This window comes from Pipistrellus kuhlii, unplaced genomic scaffold (assembly GCF_014108245.1).
Source record: "Pipistrellus kuhlii isolate mPipKuh1 unplaced genomic scaffold, mPipKuh1.p scaffold_m20_p_17, whole genome shotgun sequence".
Lineage (NCBI taxonomy): Eukaryota > Metazoa > Chordata > Mammalia > Chiroptera > Vespertilionidae > Pipistrellus > Pipistrellus kuhlii.
In genome coordinates this window covers 20,071,087-20,090,223 of record NW_023425482.1, presented here as the reverse complement: position 1 = coordinate 20,090,223, position 19,137 = coordinate 20,071,087, and the positions used below count along the sequence as shown (strand labels likewise).

Here is a 19,137-nt window from a genome sequence, read left to right as displayed (position 1 = left end):
CAGAGCCGGTGCTCAGGGAGAGAAAGAACAGCCAGCGTCTCAGCGCAGTCCGTCCTTTTAGCCTGCCGCCGGCCTGAGGTGGGGAGGACTAGGAGACCACCTAGTCCTCTGGGGGGAGGGAGGACAAAGAATCTACAATTAGAGACCCCACTCTCCTCCTCAAACCCCTGAATCTGAGCTGGAGAGGAGGAGGTTGAGGGAAAGAGAGACTTAAGGGAACAGGAGGTAGGGAGAGGGCGCAGTGCAGGGCGCAGCGGTTCCCGGGACAGTTCCCGTGTCCAGGGCCGCCGTGTGCAAGGAAGGCTCGCTGGAAGGCTGCTCTAGGCAGCAAGCAGTTTTTGCTCAGGTTGTATTCAGTATTCAAGGCCAATAAAAAGAGCCGCATTTTTTAAAACTGCCTTTACTTAAGTGGAGAAAGTGTTCTGTTTTATGGGAGGGGAGGGTGTTGCTGGAGACTAGGAGGCTAATAACCCCTTTACCTTGTGCCCTTTGACGCCACCGAGACTTCCGAGCGCCGGGCACATCTCTCCCGGGCTCCACTGGTTGTGCTGGGCAGTGAATGGGTTTTGTGCAGACTTTGAAACGCGGTTCCTCGCCACCCACACTGCGTTTTACACCCTCCGAGTGGGCTGGCATGGGAGGGGGAGAGTGAGGCAGGGGCAGCAGACACCCCCCCCGCCTCCATCAAAGCTTTGGGAAACAGCGCCTTGTGGGGGAGGGGGAATGAATGGGGCGCCTCTGTCTCGGGTCAGGTTCGAAGGCTATAGCCGCCAGACCCAGAAACATGTTTCTTTGCTTGCTGCGGAGGTTGAAGAGTGGGGTGGAATTTTTTGTTCTGCTTCCCCTTCCCTCCTCCCCCTCGAACCCAGAACCCGCCTGCCGGGAGCAGCTCCTGAAAAGCCGAGAGAACGCCTGTCGGAGGAGGGGCTTCGAGGGGCTTCGAAGGTGCTAGGACCGCGCCAGCCGCCGCCCCACCTGCGAAGGGGCGGGACCTGGCGGCGCTGGGCCAATCAGCGCACGCCGGCGCTCACCTGGCCCCTTCCGCTGGTCCCCGCGAGCTGGCGCTCAGAGCGGCGCGGGGAGCTCAGCGCGGCGGCCGCACGCTGTCCGGGCAGTACCTTCACCTCCCTCTCTCTCTCTCTCCAGCAATGGGGCTCCCTCGTGGGTCCCTCGCGATCCTCCTCTTCCACTTCTTCCTCCTGCTCCAGGTACCCTATTGCCTCACCCCTGCCCTGCCGGATGCTCCCCGGAGGGCGGGCGGGGTCCGCCTGCGGTGGCGTCGGGGTGGCCGGTCTCCCGAAGCCCCGTTAGCAATCCGGAGATGGGTGTGCAGGGCCGGGCACGCCTGTGACCCGACCTTCCCCTCTCCCCGCTCTTCTTCCCTTGGCTTAGGTGTGCTGGCTGCCGTGCGCGTCCTCCGAGCCGTGCCGGGCGGACTCCGGGGGAGCTGGAGTGACCTTGGAGGCGGGAGGAGCGGAGCTGGAGCCGGGCCAGGCTCCGGGGAGAGGTAAGATCCTCCAGGAGCCCGCCCCGTGCATGCATCTCCGGGGCGGATGGAAACCGCACGTGGTCCGCTCGCTCTGGTGTGGCCCGCGCGAGGGCTGTCCCGCCGCCTCGGCTACGGGGGAGGCGCGCAGGCAGCATCCTGGGGACCGGGGTGTAGGTGGGCGATGGACGGGAAGACCAGACAGCGTCGCGCCCTCTGAGGTCCAGGTCCTCCTGGCTCCGCTACGGCTGCCACCCGGGCGGCTGAGCTCCGCGCCCAGCGGGTCTGAGGGAGGCTCCCCCGCCGGCCTCCCTCCGCGGAGGAATGTGCCGGCCGCATTCTTCCCCGGCCCCCGCGCAGGTGTGGGGATGCGCCGTGCCCGGGGCAGCCCCCTGCGCCCCTCGCGGGCCCCTTTGTGTACGGCGCTTTGTGTCTCCGACAGACAGACCGGGTCTGTTTCTCTTCTTCGCGCTCCCCTCCCCCGCCCCCCTGCTTCCCCGGCAGCTGGAATGCACTCTTAACCCTGCCCTTCCCGGAGGGTCTGCGCCCCTGCCGCCTGCCTGCCTGCCAACGGCCTGGCACACCTGGGCTCGGGCCGTCGCACCGCGGGCACACTCCCGCTCCTCCAGTGCCTTTCGCCTGGAATGTTCGGGCCCTTGAGGAGAGTGTGTGTGTGCGCGCGCGCGGGGGGGGAGGGGGGTCCTAAGCTTGAAAGTCTTGAGCCCAGGGGGCGGTGGGTGGGAGATCAAAGCACATTTTTGGCCTCCCAATTGCTTGTTTACCCCCTTTTAGTTCAAAAACTTGAGAGTGGGGGGTGGGGATCACTTTGGGGGCGGAGAACCAGTGTGTTCTGAGACTCAGGCAGCTGCAGGCTCAAAGGGGGGGTAGGGGTGGGGGGTGTCTCCTTCCCTCCACGCCGAGGAGGGGGAGTGTGGCTTCTCCGCTGGACCAAACCCAAGTTCTTAAGCAGAGGTCTAACTCGGGATTCTTGAGTGGGGATCCGGAGGACTGTTACCCTGTAAAATTGTCTTAAGGATTGCTGTATGCATTTTTCTTGGGAGGGGATTTATAGTTTACTTGGTTTTCAAAACAATTAGACACTGCCACCTAGCATTTTTCTCAGCCCCCATCAGCATCCCCCCCCCCCCCCTCAGCTTTAACGTGGAGGTGCCCGTGCTTCCGGAACAGAATGGTTCTCTTTTGTTCTGCAAAAGAGGATTGGAGGCCTGTAGAAGCCTCCCCCTCCTCCCCTCTCTTTTCCAAAATAACTGCAGGTTGACAAAAACAATTAACACTCAGGCTAGGCCAGGCTCCTTAAACTCTTGGCTGTAGGGAGCAGAGGAGAGGCATTGAGAGGCCATGCCTCATAAACTTTAAATTCTTGTGCATGAGTTTATTACTGGCTAGCTAACAAACTGCAGCTCAGGCAACCTGTAAAAAAAAAATGTTCACTTGGGCAGGGCCCCCAAATCCAATCCCAGCTCCCCCGAGGAAGCGTTATGGCTAACCTGAGTGCTGCCAACTCTGTGCCCCTCCCCCTCATGGTCAAGTTCTTTGACTAAAGTTCTGGGAGAGCAAGCTGTGGCTTTCAGTGCCGTCCGCCTTATCGTTCTTACTGAAGCAAGAAATATCAGATTCGCTGTCACTTCACTTAAGCTTGAGGTGGTTGGGGGGAAGCGGTGATCTGGTTTTCGATTTCATGGTCTGCTTGGTGAGTGTTTCCTGGTGACATCAGGCTTTTTAAACCCTTTGAGAAAATTCCGCTTTTCTCGGATGTGTGGGTTAGGATTGTGAAAAGGGTGGTTTCATGCCAGGAGCACACCTGGGATATTAAACAAAGGGTGGGTTCAGATGCTTGGCTAACTTTGCGGCTCCCTGCAACATGCCTGCTTCTTAGAGCCGTCTTCCCGTGAGATAGGCTGCCACCTTATTTAAAGTAAAAGTACGTTTCTGGGTCCCATACATTAGGATGCCCCAGCAAAAAAATAAAATAAAATTCTGATATCTCCCCTTAGTCGTCAGCTGCTGGCATCTGTCTACCCCCCTCCGTGTACCCCAGCTCCCCATCCTCAGTACAACTGGGATGGATTCAACCCAGTTGAAAGGGTTATCCTGAGGGGACACACACACTCAAGTCTGGCCAAGCAGACAGCAGTTTCCATATTGCCAAGGAACCACTGTGCCCCTGTTCTCCCCTGGGTTATGAATATCACAGGTGTCTATGAAGTTGAGCTCAAAGAAATTATCTGATATAATTAATGCCTTGTTTGTATGTGCGCTTTCCTCTTCAAAGCATTTCCACAGCCCCTGAGCTTGCTTAATCCTCCCGACGTTCTCTTGAAGCTGGTATGGTAAATATTAGACTACTTCAGCTCCCAAGCTGAGTTGGGGCTTCGGGAAGCCGTAAGCCCAGCCCTTCTTGGAGGTTTTAAAAGGTGGAGAAATGGAGGAGCAGCTTAATGAATTTAATTTGCTTCGTTAAATAGCTCGCAGGCTTCCTTGAGCATCACAGACATGACTTTTACCTGTAGGTGTATGCCCAGGACCTATTAAGCGGGATGCCCCGTGGGTATTTGCATGAATCATGACACTCTTCTGAAGGGTCTGCCCATTTTACAGGTGAAACCTGAGTACGTAGTTACGGCTGCTTCACTAACATCACCGCAGTAACTAGCTGGGACTTGAATGGCAGTTTCTGACTCCCAAGTCCCCTGGCATTTTTTTTTTTTTTGAACTGCCAGAAAGTGGGAGGTGGATGAAATGGAGATAGAGCAGGAATGTTCTCCTACCCCAGCTCTACAGTGTGGGGTCTGCTTTCCTTCAAGTGTGGCCTGCAAGCAAAGACAAAGGAGAGGTGGGAGGAGGGGCTTGCATATTGGTGCAGTGATTAAGAGTGAGTGACCTAGAGCCGTCTATACGTTCTTAATGGTGAACAACTGAGAGGCAGCTTATAGTCCAAGAAATTCAGTACATCATGTGGTCCCTCTGCAGGTTCAGCTCCCCCTCAGTCGGTGTTTGGGTAATTTCAAAGCTCAGTAATAAAATCTGACTGAACATGCGTTAGCTTCAGGATGGTTTTTTGCTTATTTCAACTTGTATAAAAATTGTCTTTTGTTTTGGAGCTTCCATTCTGGGCTGTGCCCTCCATTTGATGATTATTTAGCTTCTAGTTATATTTTATTCTTTCAGTAAACATATTTAGCATCTGTATGTATCATGCCCTGTTCTAGAACTGCCGCCATATAGCAATGAACAAAACGAAGTCCCTGCCTTTGGGGGGCTTGCAGTCTAAAACTAGAGGCCCATTGCATGAAATTTGTGCAAGAACAGGCCTTCCCCCAGCTGCTGGCATCGGCTTCCTTCTGGCACCCGGGACCCTGGCTTCCCTTGCAGCCCTGGCTTCATCCGGTCTAATTAGCATATTATGCTTTTATTATTATAGATTAGTTATTTTTGTGCTAGTGACTGACTGCCTTGCCAAACAGGTGATGGTATTTTCCCCTTAGTGTAGGATGGGGATCAGGAACCTGACATGAGGTCATGGGGGCAGTTAGCAGTCAGGCCAGGATTGAAACCCAGAGGGATTCCCCGGTGCCTGGTGAATCTGCCTCTGATGAATGGGTATTTGGGAATTGAGGCTTCGAGCTGGCTCAGCAGCAGGGTAGGGTTGGTTACCAAAGCCCCGTTGTACATCGCTGTTAGCTTGTGCCTGGGGAGCAGGCCTCAAATCTCTAGACTCCCTTTCCACCTCCTCACAAGGCACTGTTCCTAGGTTACGCAGTGCAGGGCGCCCACAGCGCTGCTGTGTGAGAAAGACGTGGCTTATGATGAGCAATGAGTTTCTAGGGCTAGGAACGAGCTCTGCAAAGCATTCGGAGAGTGATGGAGGAGGAGGGAGAGAAGAGCTTCGCTGCCCACGTCAGCTGAACCTTTGGTTCTGAGACTGAAACGTCTCTAGTGAGAGAACCACTGTCATTGAAGAATAACATATATGGAGGAAAGTGCTTGATGGACTTCACCGAAAACACCCATGTACCTAGCACCCAGCTCAAGAAACAGCATTGCATGCACCTCAGATACCTCTTCCTTTCCAGTCTCTACCTTCCTCCCGAGAAAGCCACTAACTATCCTGATTCCAAAAAGATAAATTAATTTGCCTGTATTTGGACTTTATGTAGAAGAACCATAGAGAAAATCCTCTTGGCTCTGGCTTCTTGACTGCATATGTGAGATTCTTATAGAGTTCTGGATGTGGCTGTAGTTAAATCTCATGTGGCTGAAATACTCAATACAGCATTTGGGAATTGAGTATTTGAGCAGCAGGCTCCTCGTATGACAGAGGTGATCCTATAGTAGTCATTACATGACTATCCACAGTTCTGTTGACCAGCGATTGAGGAGTTTCTCCCCCCTCTCCTCTCCCACTTTTTTTTTGTGTGTGGCTATAATAACTAGTGCTACTGTGAACACTATTGTTCAAGACTTTTGGTGAAACTATAAACAGTATCTGTTAGGTACATACCTGGGAACATAATTGCTGGGTTAACTGAGACTCACGGTACTGTGACCGTGTCCTGAGAAGTCAGCTTTTCTCTGTGTTGAAGTAGCTGAGTCTCTTCTGGATTCAGCCACCTGCCCTCCCCCAACAGGCTCCTTACCAGACCCATCCTGTCTTGCTTCTTATCTGGCCTCATGCTAAGAGACAAGTTATTATTATGTACTTGGTAGCTTCCTTTATCTTGGGGGAGAAATCTTTTATCTTTTTTTGCCCTTAAGCTAATGCTTGTATTTTCCCTCAAAGTAGAAAGGAAATCTCAAAAGGACCCTGAATTTCTTAGGTGAGGTCTTTTTCTGGGTGAAGATTGTTATCCTGGCCAGTGGGTGGGTGGGCAGCAGACTCCTCGTATGACTAAGGTGGTGAAGTCCAGCTTCTCCCTGGATTCAGAGGCAGTGAAGTATCCCAGATTGGAAGCCAAGTTGAGTGGTCTTTCAGCCAACAAATGTCTGAACACCCACAGGGTACTAAATGTTCATAAGTGAGCAAGACCTCAGTGGGCTCCTGATTAGAGGAGGAAGTAGATAAGTCACCAGGCAATTTTATTTTTTGTTAATCCACGCAAGGATATTTTTCCTTTTTTTGTTTGTTTTGTTTTTTAGAGAGAGTGGAAGTGGGAAAGAAACATCAATGTGAGAGAGAGAGAGATTGATTGGTTGTCTTCCACACCCAACCCAGGTACATGGTGTTTAAGCCAACACTAACCAGTGAGCACACTGGCCAGGGCAGTCACCCGGGCAATTTTAATAGTGAATCCTTTGTTCAGCAAATATTCATTGAGTACCTGCTAAGTTCCAGGTACTATTTTTAGGTGCTGGGGATACATTAGTGAACAAAACACGAAAAAAACCTCAGGCTTCATGAGCTACTTGTCTGCTAGTGGAGAGAGACAGACAAATTAAGTTATTTACATGAGTGTGTGAGTATGTGTATTATTTATATACATACTAGAGGCCTGGTGCACAAAATTCATTCACAGGGGTGGGGGTGACCCTCAGCCCAGCCTGTACCCTCTCCAATCTGGGATCCCTATAGGGATGTCCGACTACCTATTCAGGCCTCCTAGGATCTGGCCTAAATAAGCAGTCGGACATCCCTCTCACAATCCAGGGCTGCTGGTTCCCTACTGCTTGCTTGTCTGCCTTCCCGATTGCCCCTAACCACTTCTGCCTGTCAGCCTAATTACCATCTAACCACTCCCTGCCAGCCTGATTGCCCCCATCTGCCCTCCCTGCAGGCCTGGTCCCTCCCAACTGCCCTCCTCTGCTGGCCATCTTGCGGCAGCCATCTTTTGTCCATATGGGGGCAGCCATCTTGTTTGTTGGAGTGGCGGTCAATTTGCATATTTTTTATTAGATAGGATATGACCGAGTGGGAAGTGGGAGAGGGAAATTTTAGAGTCACATAGGAACAGCTGTTGACACATTCTTGGGGGAACCTGGAGGAAGTGGTACAAAGCTGGTGGCTGCGGAAGACTTAATGCAAGAGAGATTGGGCATGAGAGGTAACAGGGAGTGCTCCTGGCAGGGGAGCAGCCTATGGCTGGTCCATGGAGTGTAAGGTGGGAGACACAAAAGGAGAAGTAGGCAGGGTCCAGTCCAGCTTGGAATTAGTATCCCCCCAGAACAGAGGTAGTAAGGTGTTCTGGAAAGGCAGGACAGGGGCCTGAAGTCCCAGTTTTGCCGCCATGGAGGCCAGCCCCTCCGCCAGCATCCCTTCTCAACCGCCCTTTTCCCAGACCCGAGGGCAAGGATGTTGTCAGCCTCAGTTGAATTACCCCCCTCATTTCATTTCGTTACTGGGCATTGCCAGCCGAGGCAGCCGGGCTGATGAGGAAGGACTTTGAAACAAAAACACAACTAAGTACCTTTTGCCAAGAGCTAACTGAGTTCCAGAAACTACACTGTGTACTTTTATGTAATAAGCCCCTTTAATCCTCCTAAAAGCCCCGTGAGCGGGTGGAATTGGCTGCATTTAACTGGGTAGGAAACCTAGGCTTTTAACTTTGTAGCTTATCCAAGGTCGCCCAGGTAGTAAATTATGGAGTTAGGGTTTGAACCCAGGTTGGACTCGTAACCATTTGGGAGTCGGGGTGAGAGAGGGAAAGAGGGTGTGAGTCTCTGGCCCCAGCCAAACTGGAGGAAGATTGGAAATAGTTAACTTCTGACCCAAGAGCTTTGAATTCCTGTCCCCTCCACAGGCCTCTGTTAATCACTAGGAGCTGGAATTGGGGGGGAGGGGGCATTTCTATCCAGGATCCCTGGCCTTCCTTTTAGGATGTAAGGCGGGTAGGGAGGGCTCAGGGCCCAGGCCTGATAGCCTCTCACTGACATTCTCAGCAGAGAATCTGCTTCTGGTGTTCATCTTCTGCCCTCCCCATCCCCCTGCCACCCTTCTCCCAGCACCAAGACCTCCCACCTTGCTCTGAGTGCAGGAGCTTGATGTATTCTCCCCTCCCCCTACTCCTCCTGCCAAATCTGGGTCCCCTCGCCCTTCTAGGTTACTAGAACATCAGGGGGCCGCAGATCCCTCAAAAGCTAGCAGAATCCCCTCCGGCTCAGTGGCCATGGTCCCGCTGGACGCCAGGGTGCTGGGGGCCTGCCGCTTGCTCAGTGAAGAGAGAGGGAGAGGGAGAGGGAGAGGGAGAGGGAGAGGGAGAGGGGGAGGGGGAGGGGGAGGGGGAGGGGGAGGGGGAGGGGGAGAGGGAGAGGGAGAGAGGGAGAGGGAGAGAGGGAGAGAGGGAGGGTGCTGGGGGCCTGCCGCTTGCTCAGAGAGAGAGAGAGAGAGAGAGAGAGAGAGAGAGAGAGAGGAAACAAAGCTAAATGCATGCTTTGCTTTCTCCCTTTACCCCATCTTTGAACTCACCACTCCCTCTGTCACCGTCTGACTTCTGAGGCGAAGGCTCACGGCCAGGATCACAGCCAGGAGGTGGGAGGGCTGGGGCTGCTACCCCCACAAGCAGAGTGTCTCCAGGCCGCACAGAACCCTAGGGAGGAGAGATCTGAGAGTCTCCCCCGGACTCTGGGGCATCTCAAGGGCTAGATGGGGAGACAGGGCTGAGGACACACCGTCCCAGGCTTTCCTGTTCCCCCCCAATCTCAGTAACCCCACTTCTGCTCGTTGGCTAGTCAGAGTGCATAAGATTACTTCGAAACGACACCTCTCTCACTAGGAAACCTTAAACTTGAATTGAAGACTAGAAGTAAGTTGATCTTGCCCAGGGGTTCCGGCCTCTGGGTCTCACCTCTGGGTCTCACGTTACCTGTAGGAAGTCTGCTCCCCCCGCAGTGAATTGTGTGTGCACTAGAGTGCATGTGGCCCTGGCTGGGTAGCTCAGTTGGTCAGAGTGTGGTCCCGATACGCCAAGGTTCAGTCCTCGGTCAAAGCACACGCACACGAATTGGCCTTTCAGTTCTAACAGCCTGTGTGGGAAATGGTGCCTGGCCCTGGAGCTCCGAGGAGGCAGGTGGGCTGCCGGCTGGTCAGTGAGGGGGCAGGAGCGCTCAGCCACCATCCCGGGTGTCTTGCTCGGGCTGGCTGCCTTTTCCCAACGAGCCCTATCTTGTCGTAGCTTCAGGCAGAGAGAAAAGACAGCTACCTGTGGGCTCCCCCCGCACACAAGTCAGAACAAGACTCCAAGCCCCACGCCCTGCCCTCTCCTTGAAGCCCGCTTACGGCTGGGGCTTCCCACCAGGGCTTCAAGACCTGTTATTTTCTTGTCTTTTTCCGCTTCCAGAATTCTCCTGCATTCCCCAACGGGGACTCAACCACATTGTTAACTGGTTCGCCCCTGCCTTTGGCCTCCGGGAGTCAGTAATTTGCACGCTTGACTGAGTGTTAAAATTGCCTAGGGAGCTTTTTATTTTCATCATACTCCCTTCCTGGTATACTATTTTATATAGTTTATGTAGGGTTGGGTGGTTGGGACTTTACGTTAATACATAAGTGTACGTTCACTGTAAAAACCAGGTTTTTCCACTCAAATATATAGCACTTACTATGCGACAGGTACTGCTCTTAGCATTTTATGTGTTAGCTTGTTTAATCACCATGACATCCCTTGAATTAGATACTGCTATCACTCTCTTGTTACAGATGAGAAAACCAAGTCCAGAGAGGTTAGGTAACTTGCCCAAGACCACACAGCTAGTGAATAGCAGATCTTGGATGCAAATCTAAGCAGCCTGAGCTTTAGCCACTAAATGTCACTGCCTCTCAATAGAAGCAAATCAGAAATAAACACGTGAAAATTCTTCTCTTCCTCAGTTCTACTCCCTAAGGATAAGCACAATTAACAGTTTAATGAGAATCCTTGCAGACCTTTTTCTTTACAAAAAAAAAAGAAAAAAAATATATGGAGGCACACCAAGATTCTTAAAACAAGAATTGGACTGTATTGTGCACAAAGATACTACTCTGCAGCTTTCCTAACTTACTGAATCAGGCTGCTTTCCAGAGTGCTACATACACATCTGTCTTGTCCATTAGCAGCTCCGTGGCCTTCCACGTGGTAGACATGCGGTGATTTATATAGCTGACCCCTATTTTTATCTTTGACAGATGTGGAATGGGGAGGAGTTACCATAAAAATTGTGAAGTGTTTAGACTTTTAGAACTCTTTAACTATCAGGAATCACCTTATTAGGAAAGATTGCTGTAGAAAGGAGTGAATGAATTGTTCATCTTAACCCCATCCAGATAAATTAAGCCTTTACGTTTGAATACTAACCTTCAAGACAAGCTTTGCTGTAAGCTTAATAAGGTTGCAGTACCACTTTAAAATCTTAGTTTTCACACTAACTATTTTTGTATGTCTTAATTATCTGACTTTCAGAAAGCATTTGAAATCACCAAAAGTAAAAAAATTTAACTATGTAACAAATTTATTAGCACTTGTATTATTTTCCTTAAGTGTTGAGAGCTTGAGAATGTGACGTTCGGTCAAAGCAAAAATGCATTTTTTTTCCTCAAGTTTTCTTCAGATTCCAAAATGTAGTTGGCAAGCCTTGTGCTGCATAAAAGTTGACTTTCATTTTAAAGAGGATATACTCTTTTCTGGTCTTACTTTTCCCTCCCCACAAGAGGGGCCAATGGGTGTGTGTGTGTTTGTTTTTAACTCAAATATTACTGCAATACACAGTCTTATACAGGGTGGTTGCATTGATGTAAAATATGCATTCTTTTAAAAACCTCAAAAATTCATAACTCCCATGATTCAAGACTTACGGTCTCATCTGAACATATGTGAAGTGTATGTGTGTGGGATGAGGAAGCTAAGGGAATGCTTACAATTCACTAGTCCCTCCAGTTTTGAAATTATGAGACTTTTTACACTTAATTTTGGAGGTTTGTATTTCTTTAAACTTTGCATACAAAGTGGACAATAATTATGGCACCGTTTCAAATTTCTATCCCTGAAATTAGCTCAAAATATAACTATCATAATGCCGAGGCCTGAGCTGGAGTTCAGGGCTGCAGTGCCTGAGTTAATTCGTTTGTCCCCTTGCTAGCTGTGGAAACTTGGGTAAGTTGCTTAACCTCTACGCCCGTTTTCTCATCTGTAAAATAGGGATAATAGTGGGGATCTTATAACACTGAGGTGAGGACTAAATGAGTTAGTGTTGCCGTGGCTGGTGTGGCATAATAGAACCTCAGCCCGCACACCGAAGGGTTGTGGGTTGGATTCCCCGTTAAGGACATATACCTTGGGTTGCAGGTTCAACCCAGCCTTGGTCAGGGCGCATGCAGGAGGCAGCCAATTGATGTCTTTCTCACATTGATGTTTCTCTTCTCTTGTTCTCTCCTCCTTCCCTCCGTCCCCTCCCTCCCTCTGTCCATCCCTTTCATTCTTTCTAAAAATCAGTGGAAAAACTCTTCAGGTGAGGAGGGTTAACAACAACAAAAAAGAGTTAGTGTATGAAAACACAGGTAGTAAAGACAAAAAACAAAACACATGCAGTAAATAAACGTTAGGTGTTAGTGGTGTTTATAATAGTACTAGAGGCCCAATCGCGAGGCGCCCTGCCGGGGGCCAGGGACCACACCTGACCGGCATAGCACCGGCTGCTGCATTGTGTCAGCTGGGGTGGGGACAGGCACTCCTGTGTGTTGTGTCTCTGTTCCGGTCCCCCCCCAGCCCCAGCTTCCCTGCTGCCGCTGGGGATGGGGATGGCACGCTGTCCCCTCCAGCCCATCTGTTTGGGCAGCTCTCCCTGAGCAGTTGTTATGCCCGGCTAATTAGTATATTCCCTATTGCTTTTTTTATAAATAGATGGATAGATAGATAGATAGATAGATAGATAGATTGATTATTACAATTGGACAAGTCTATATGCATATTTCCTTAGTAATTTTAAAATTATTATCCCTGGTTTTAAATATTTATTTATTTATTTATTTATTTAGAGTGAGAGAAACATCAATGTGAGAGCTAGACATTGCTTGGTTGCTTCATGCACACCCCCTACCAGGCATCAAAACCACAACCCAGGCATGTGCTCTGACCAGGAATTGAACCAGCAATCTTTTGGTGCACAGGATGACACCCAACCAACTGAGCCACACTGGCCAGTGTTACTTGTGCCTTTCAAAGCACAGCATATCCTGTTGGACCCTCATCAGAGCCTGTGCGTGTGCGTGTGCTTGCGTGCGTGCGTGCGTTCCCAGTACAGAGGCTGGAAATGAATAAGGGCTTATCTCCGTGGAGTGCTTACTGTCACACAGCTTAAATATGAAGCGACCTGCTCAAGGCTGCAGGCCAGCCAGTGTGCTGCAGTTTGACCCAACAGACCCTTAATTTCCATCCCACGTGTCCCAGGTTGAGCACAAGGATCTCTGTTCTGATTTGGTCCTTGAAGGTAGAAATCAGTGAGCCGAACAGCACACCTCGTGCGCAGCTTTGAGTCTGTGGGTGCGTCAAGCGCTCGGAGCGCTGTGGAGAGTAGCCCAGCCTGGGTTTCTCTGGGGCTTGAAGGGAGGACGCAGTTTCCACCGGTAAGGAGGGAAGCTCTTTCCAAAGAGGCAAAACTGAATCCTCTGGAAAGAATTGCTTTCTCCTTAACTGGTTACCAAAAAGCTTTCCAAGTAGGGGATTGGGGGGAGGGGGCGGGGAAATAGCATCTCATTTTTTATTGCAAGTCCAGTGTTTACTGGTACTGTGGGAAATAAGCAAAATGGAGGTCACCACCCATAGAGAAGCTTTGCCTTTTCCAGTGAACACTTTCAGTAGGTCTTTCAGGTCCATTTACCTAACCAAGACTTCACTGAGGGCGTCTGTGGAGGGTGTCTGATCGGAGGGAGTGGACCTGACTCCCATTGTGCACCCTCTCCAGGCCCCTGCCCTGGCAGTCCAGCTGCCCCTCCTACTTCGCTGGGTCTGAGAAGGGCTTCTAGCTGAGGGCCTCAACTGCCCTGCCTGCTCTATCTGCAGGAAGACCCAGTTGCAGGGTGAGGAGAACATAGATGGGGCATCTGCCAGTGTGGTCGCACTCTGCCAGGGCCAGGCTGTGGCCCCGCAGGCAGCTGGTCATCTCCGTAAAGCCACCACTATGCTGGTGACCGCGGGGGAATCCCACCCACCAGGCACTTCGGCTGCAGCACGGAGCTGGTCACCGGAAGATGGTGATTGTGTGGTGATGAATTATCTCTTACAGTTCCATGGTGGTGGGTCGGCTTACTCTGCTCTTGGCTTTTGGGAAGAAGAGCCTGGCTTCTAGGAGGGCACTGGCGGGCAGGTGGAGCTGCCTGAGCGATTTATCTCCCGGCGTCAATCAGATGGCCCCGAGCCCCTTGCCTGTCAGCATGCCTTGCACCACAGGCCTCTTCCCTCTGGCCCTGCTCACCTAGCGCCAGCCTGTTTTATTGTTCGTGTTTTGTTTTGTTTTTCAGGAAGATGGGTGGTTCTGGGGAGAGCTAGTCTGCCTTCCTGGTGCCAACGCTTGGGGCCATATGTAATCTACCTAATCTATGCATCTGCCTTTCTCTTTTATAAGATAAACATAGTAATACTTCATACTAGCCAGGTGCATGGTGTAAACTGTAACATGGCTGTTTTGTGACCTGTCCCCAACCCCGCCTCCAGCAGCATGGTAGGTCGTTTTTGACATTTAAGGCTACAGGTTAGACATTTGAACAACTCGTCGCACACGTAATTAAGGATTCTGTTGAAAGTTAAGTTGTTGAAGCTTGAAAAAATAAAAAATACACTGTCCTAGCAACAGTCATGACCATCCTTGCAGTTCCGGATTTGTGACATCGGGAGGATTTCTGCCACAATTCCTGGGTCAGAGGGCTTGTTTAAGGTTTAATTTTCAGGAAGGTTGTGCCAGTGAGCACTCCCCCACCACCCCTAACAATATATAGCTGCGCCATTTCCCACGTATTCCACCAATCTTGTTCTTTTCACCTGTGTTTCTAATAAGTGAACCTTTTATCAATACAGTCTCCCTTGGGAAATCGGCAGAATCTTTTTTCCAGGCAATTTCACATAATTTTCCTCTGCACCTTCTTATCTCAATTCCTAAGACCGGAAAAACAGAGGCCTACTCTCCACACGCACCCGGTACGGTAAACAAAGTCAGTTGACTGCATCAGACTCAGTGCAGTGATCACTGCAAGGACAAGTGCTGGCTTCATGAGCTAGGTATGTCCCTAAACCAGGCGAGGTGGAGACTTCTTGGCCAGGTGGCTCAGTCAGAGCACTGTGCTGATATCCCGAGGTCACAGATTCGATCCCCAGCCGGGGCACTTACAAGAATCAACCAATGAGTGTATGAGTGGGTGCAACAACAACACATCAATCTTTCTCTGCCTCTCCCCCCTCTCTAAAAATAAATTTAAAATATAATAAATAAATAAAAAGCTTTCTTTTTGCAACAGCTCTAGTACCCCAGGGACTTGACTCTTCTTGCCTGGGTTTTATGGGGGTGCCATTTCAGGATCTGAGGTCAGGCTTGGCAGGGGCGATCTTTAGAGAGGAGCTTTGAGCACAGGCCAGGGACTCCAGGTCCCACTGGATGTCTTCCAGTCCAGTGCAGATACACAGAACTCTTGTTCTTATGCATTAGTTTTCTCTGGGGCTTGAAGGGGGGACGCAGTCTCAGGTTATCAACTCCCTTCCCCAACAGTATTCTAGGAATTGTGTATTTCGGCTCAGTGCCGAACGCTATCAATTTATATCTACCTTTTCATCAGGTTCATTGACTTTGTGATTCGGAATCCCTGTGTTGGAAACTTGAGTCTGAAGCAGTCAACTAACTTTGTTTACCGTACCGGAGGCGTGTGGAGAGTAGGCCCCTGTTTTCCAGTCTTGAGATCTGAACTGTTCCCCATGTGCTCATCAACACTCACCAGCTTGCCCCAAGCAGAGTTTCACACAAGCCCATTCATGCCTTCATGACTTGGCCAAGGTTTGTGGCCTTGTGGAGCTAGGCCGCAGTCGGGAACAGGAAATACATCTGCTTACTTCACTTCCCCGCTGTTGGAAGGTGGGTGAGTGATGATGAGACCTGGTTTCAGATCAATTTCATTTTGAGCCAGTGATGCAAGCCGCTGGTGCCAGGAAGCATCTGGGAGGAAGTTGTAATGATTTTGCCCCACGGCTCACTGTTCACCAGTCTCTTTGTGACTCATGGCTTGAGCGAAAGCTCATATTCCTACGGTTGTCTCTGTGAGATCTCTGTCCTCTGCCTCCCCCAGTTAGCCCAGAGCACTCCTAAAAGCAGTCCTCTCCAGATGCAGACTGAGCCAGCTCCCTTTTATGCTCTTTGGTCCTGTGTTTCTCCTCCTCCCTTCAGTGCTTCATCCCTCAGGTAAGGCATTTGGCTATAGCTAAGCCCCTACCTACTTTGAGAGATGGTTTTTCTCTGATGTCGAGGCAGGCCCAGACTTGGAGTCTGAAGCCTGGGTTAATTGTGAGTAGGCTAAAGGTACCTTCTAAAGGCTTACTCTGGGCTAATCACAGTGCTCGATGCCGTGTGAAACATCCCATTTAATCCCAGTAAGTTAATGAGATAGCTATGATTATTCCTATTTTCCAGAGGAGGACAGCTCCCATATGCTTCTACAATATGGATTTGAACCAAAGCCTTTCAGTCTCCAACTCCCATGTTCTTCATCACTGCCCTGCCTCTAGGATTTGAAATCTGGTCCTGCTGCTTCTTGGTTGTGGGGCCTTGCATATTTACCGGTCAGAAACTGCTTCTTGCAGCCTCTGGTTTCCTGAGTTGTCAGAAAGGGGAGGAGGTGTAATATCCACCTTGCAGATTAGTTTTTGAGGACTTTGGATAGGAAAACACTTAGCTGAGTGTCTCGGGCCTTTGAAACTTGTTCCTGCCTGCCTGGCTCAGGCTCTGGGCTGTATTCTGCCTCCAGCTGAATGTGGGTTGGAGCTGTGGGACCAGGCCCTCTGATGCAACTGGAATGGCGGCCTGAGTGGGAGGCATGTACAGTTGGCATACATCACTCTTGGCTTCCTGGTCTGGAAGGCGCTGTCCCCTCGGAGAATAGATGGACAGCCCAGATACTGTGCTATAAATATTTGGAACCATAAGAATAGTGGAAATGTGCTGGCAAACAGTAGTGAAGCGAGTTCACTTTCCTGAGGGGCAGATCTTGAAGATAGCAGCAAGAGGGTTTCTGGTTCCTGGCAGCTTTTAGTGTGGAGGGAGGATTCAGGCTTCTGAGTAATAAGGGGAGTCACTCCAGTAAGCCTCCTGCTGGGAAACCTGCTGGGGAGGGTTGGAGGGCTCATTGAGCCTCTCATGAAGGAAAAGCGCTGATAGATGGATCTGGCCAGCCCTCTGCTAGCTGAAGAGCTTCCCTTAGGAAGAGAACTGTTGTTAGAATGGAAAAGGTGACTTAATTTTTTACCCGTGTTTGACTAGCTAATGCATTCACGTGGGTCAGCGTTCAGAAGGCTGTACACTAAAAAGTCTCATCCCCATTTTCTCCCTGCGTCTCTCCACCCATAATAAGCCCAGTTTTTTGAGTCACCTTCCAGAGGTATTTTTCAAATACAATTTGAAAGTACAAATGTTAGCGTTTTGTAGAGACTGCTGCATTGTTCTGTATCTTTTTCCTTTTTTAATTAACAATGTCTTTTTTAAAAAATATATTTTATTGATTTTTCACAGAGAGGAGGGGAGAGGGATAGATAGCTAGAAACATCGATGAGAGAGAATCATCGACCAGCTGCCTTCTGCACACCCCCTACTGGGGATGTGCCCGCAACCCATGTACATGCCCTTGACCGGAATCAAACCCGGTCCTTTCAGTCCGCAGGCCGACGCTCTATCCACTGAGCCAAACCGGTTTCGGCAACAATATGTCTTAAAGATCTTTTCATATCAAGGCACAGCAGCTTCCTTCTCTTCTATAGTTTTTATGGTTACATCTTGTTCTCTTGTATCAGTGGTATCATCACCCAAAATTAACCTCTTGTTGATGAACATTTTTTTTATGTTTTCTGGACTTTTGCTATTATAATGAATCCTTTGTTGTTGGTTTGCTAGAAAGCTGAGGAAAGGTTATGGTGTCCTTCTAAGAGGAAGAAATTTGGACACTGGCAGTCACAGAGGGAAGACTCAGTAAAGACACAGGGAGGAGACAGACATTTACAAGCCAAGGAGAGAGAGAGGCCTCAAAAGAAACCAACCCAGCTGACACCTTCATCTCAGACTTCTGGCCTCCAGAATTGTGAGAAAATAAAATTTTGTTGTTTAAGCCCCTTAGTCCAGGCTGGATTAGGACCCCCACCCTATGACCTCATTTTAATTTATCACCTCTTTAAAAGCCCTGTCTCCAAAAACAGTCACATCCTGAAATACTGGGGGTTAGAGCCTCAACATATGAGTTTTAGGGGAGACATGATTCCTGTTAAGAGTCATGTTAAGAGAAAACTTGAACATATAAAAAAGAAAGCCCTAGCTGGCTTGGCTCAATGGATAGAGCATTGGCCTGCGGACTGATGGGTCCCAGGTTCGATTCCAGTCAAGGGCCCGGGCCTGGGTTGCAGGCTCAATCCCCTTGTGGGGGGCGTGCAGGAGGCAGCCAGTCGATGATTCTCATCATTGATGTTTCTATCTCTCTCCCTCTCTCCCTTCTTCTCTAAAATCAATAAAATATATATATTTTTTTAAAGGAAGAAAGTAATTTTTTTATTTTTTTTTTAATCTTCAACTGAGGACATGCAGAGAGAGAAACATTAATCTGCATATGCCCCAACCGGGAACCAAACCTGCAATCCAGGTATGTGCCTGACCTGAAATCAAACCAGCAACTTTTTGATGCTCAACCAACTGAGTCACTCCACTGGCAAGAAAATAAATTTCTGATAATCCTAATCATTGGGAAGGTGGACTTCCGTCCAGTATTTTTTATTTTTTAATTTTTTTCTGTGCATAATTACAAATACTGTATGTGCAATTCTACATTCTGCTTACTATTCTTACTTCATAGTGTAAGTTCTTCCCTAGATAACTTAAAGACTACTATAAATATCATTTTGCATAGTTGTTCAATAATTCATGGAGTTAGTGCCCCATATGTTATTTAACTCTTTTATTTTGCTGTTAATCCTCACCTGAGGATATTTTTCCATTGATTTTTAGGGAGAATGGAAGAGAGAGGGAAAGGCAGAGAGAAACACACATTAATTGGTTGCCTTTTGAACGGGGCTGGGCCAGGGAGGAGAGAGAGAGAGAGATAGAGAGAGAGAGAGAGAGGGATTTGTTGTTCTACTTACTTATGCATTCATCGGTTGCTTCTTGAGTAGGGATCAAACCTGCAACCTTGGATGATGTTCTTAACCAACTGAGCTACCTGGCCAGGGCTAGATTATTTAACTTTTGCTCTATTTGAAAGGTGACATAAGTGTCATTCCTGGTCCTTTTAGCCCTAAAGCAGAGCAAAAGAATAACTCAAGATGAGACTACAAAGCTGTGCTGGAGGTAAAGGGCAGGTTCTCCCTGGGGATCTTGTGCCCCTGGGGCCTCTGGAGCTGGATCAGGCCTGATCTCTCTTCCCCTTCCTCCCACTGGCCAGGCGTGTCACAACCCATGGCTCCTCAGTGGGAATGTCGTCAAGGAGGCAGGGCTGG

General features: G+C 49.6%; 1 protein-coding gene across 1 annotated transcript in view; it reads left to right on the top strand.

The window, feature by feature from the left end:
- Nucleotides 1-911: 911 nt before the first annotated feature.
- CDH3 (cadherin 3) overlaps nt 912-19,137 on the top strand; it is a 40,063-nt gene continuing 21,837 nt past the window's right edge. The window contains exons 1-2 of the mRNA XM_045582751.1: nt 912-1,208; nt 1,393-1,507. Coding sequence (XP_045438707.1) covers nt 1,149-1,208; nt 1,393-1,507 — 175 coding nt within the window. The 5' untranslated portion in view covers nt 912-1,148. The remainder of the gene's footprint in view (nt 1,209-1,392; nt 1,508-19,137) is intronic.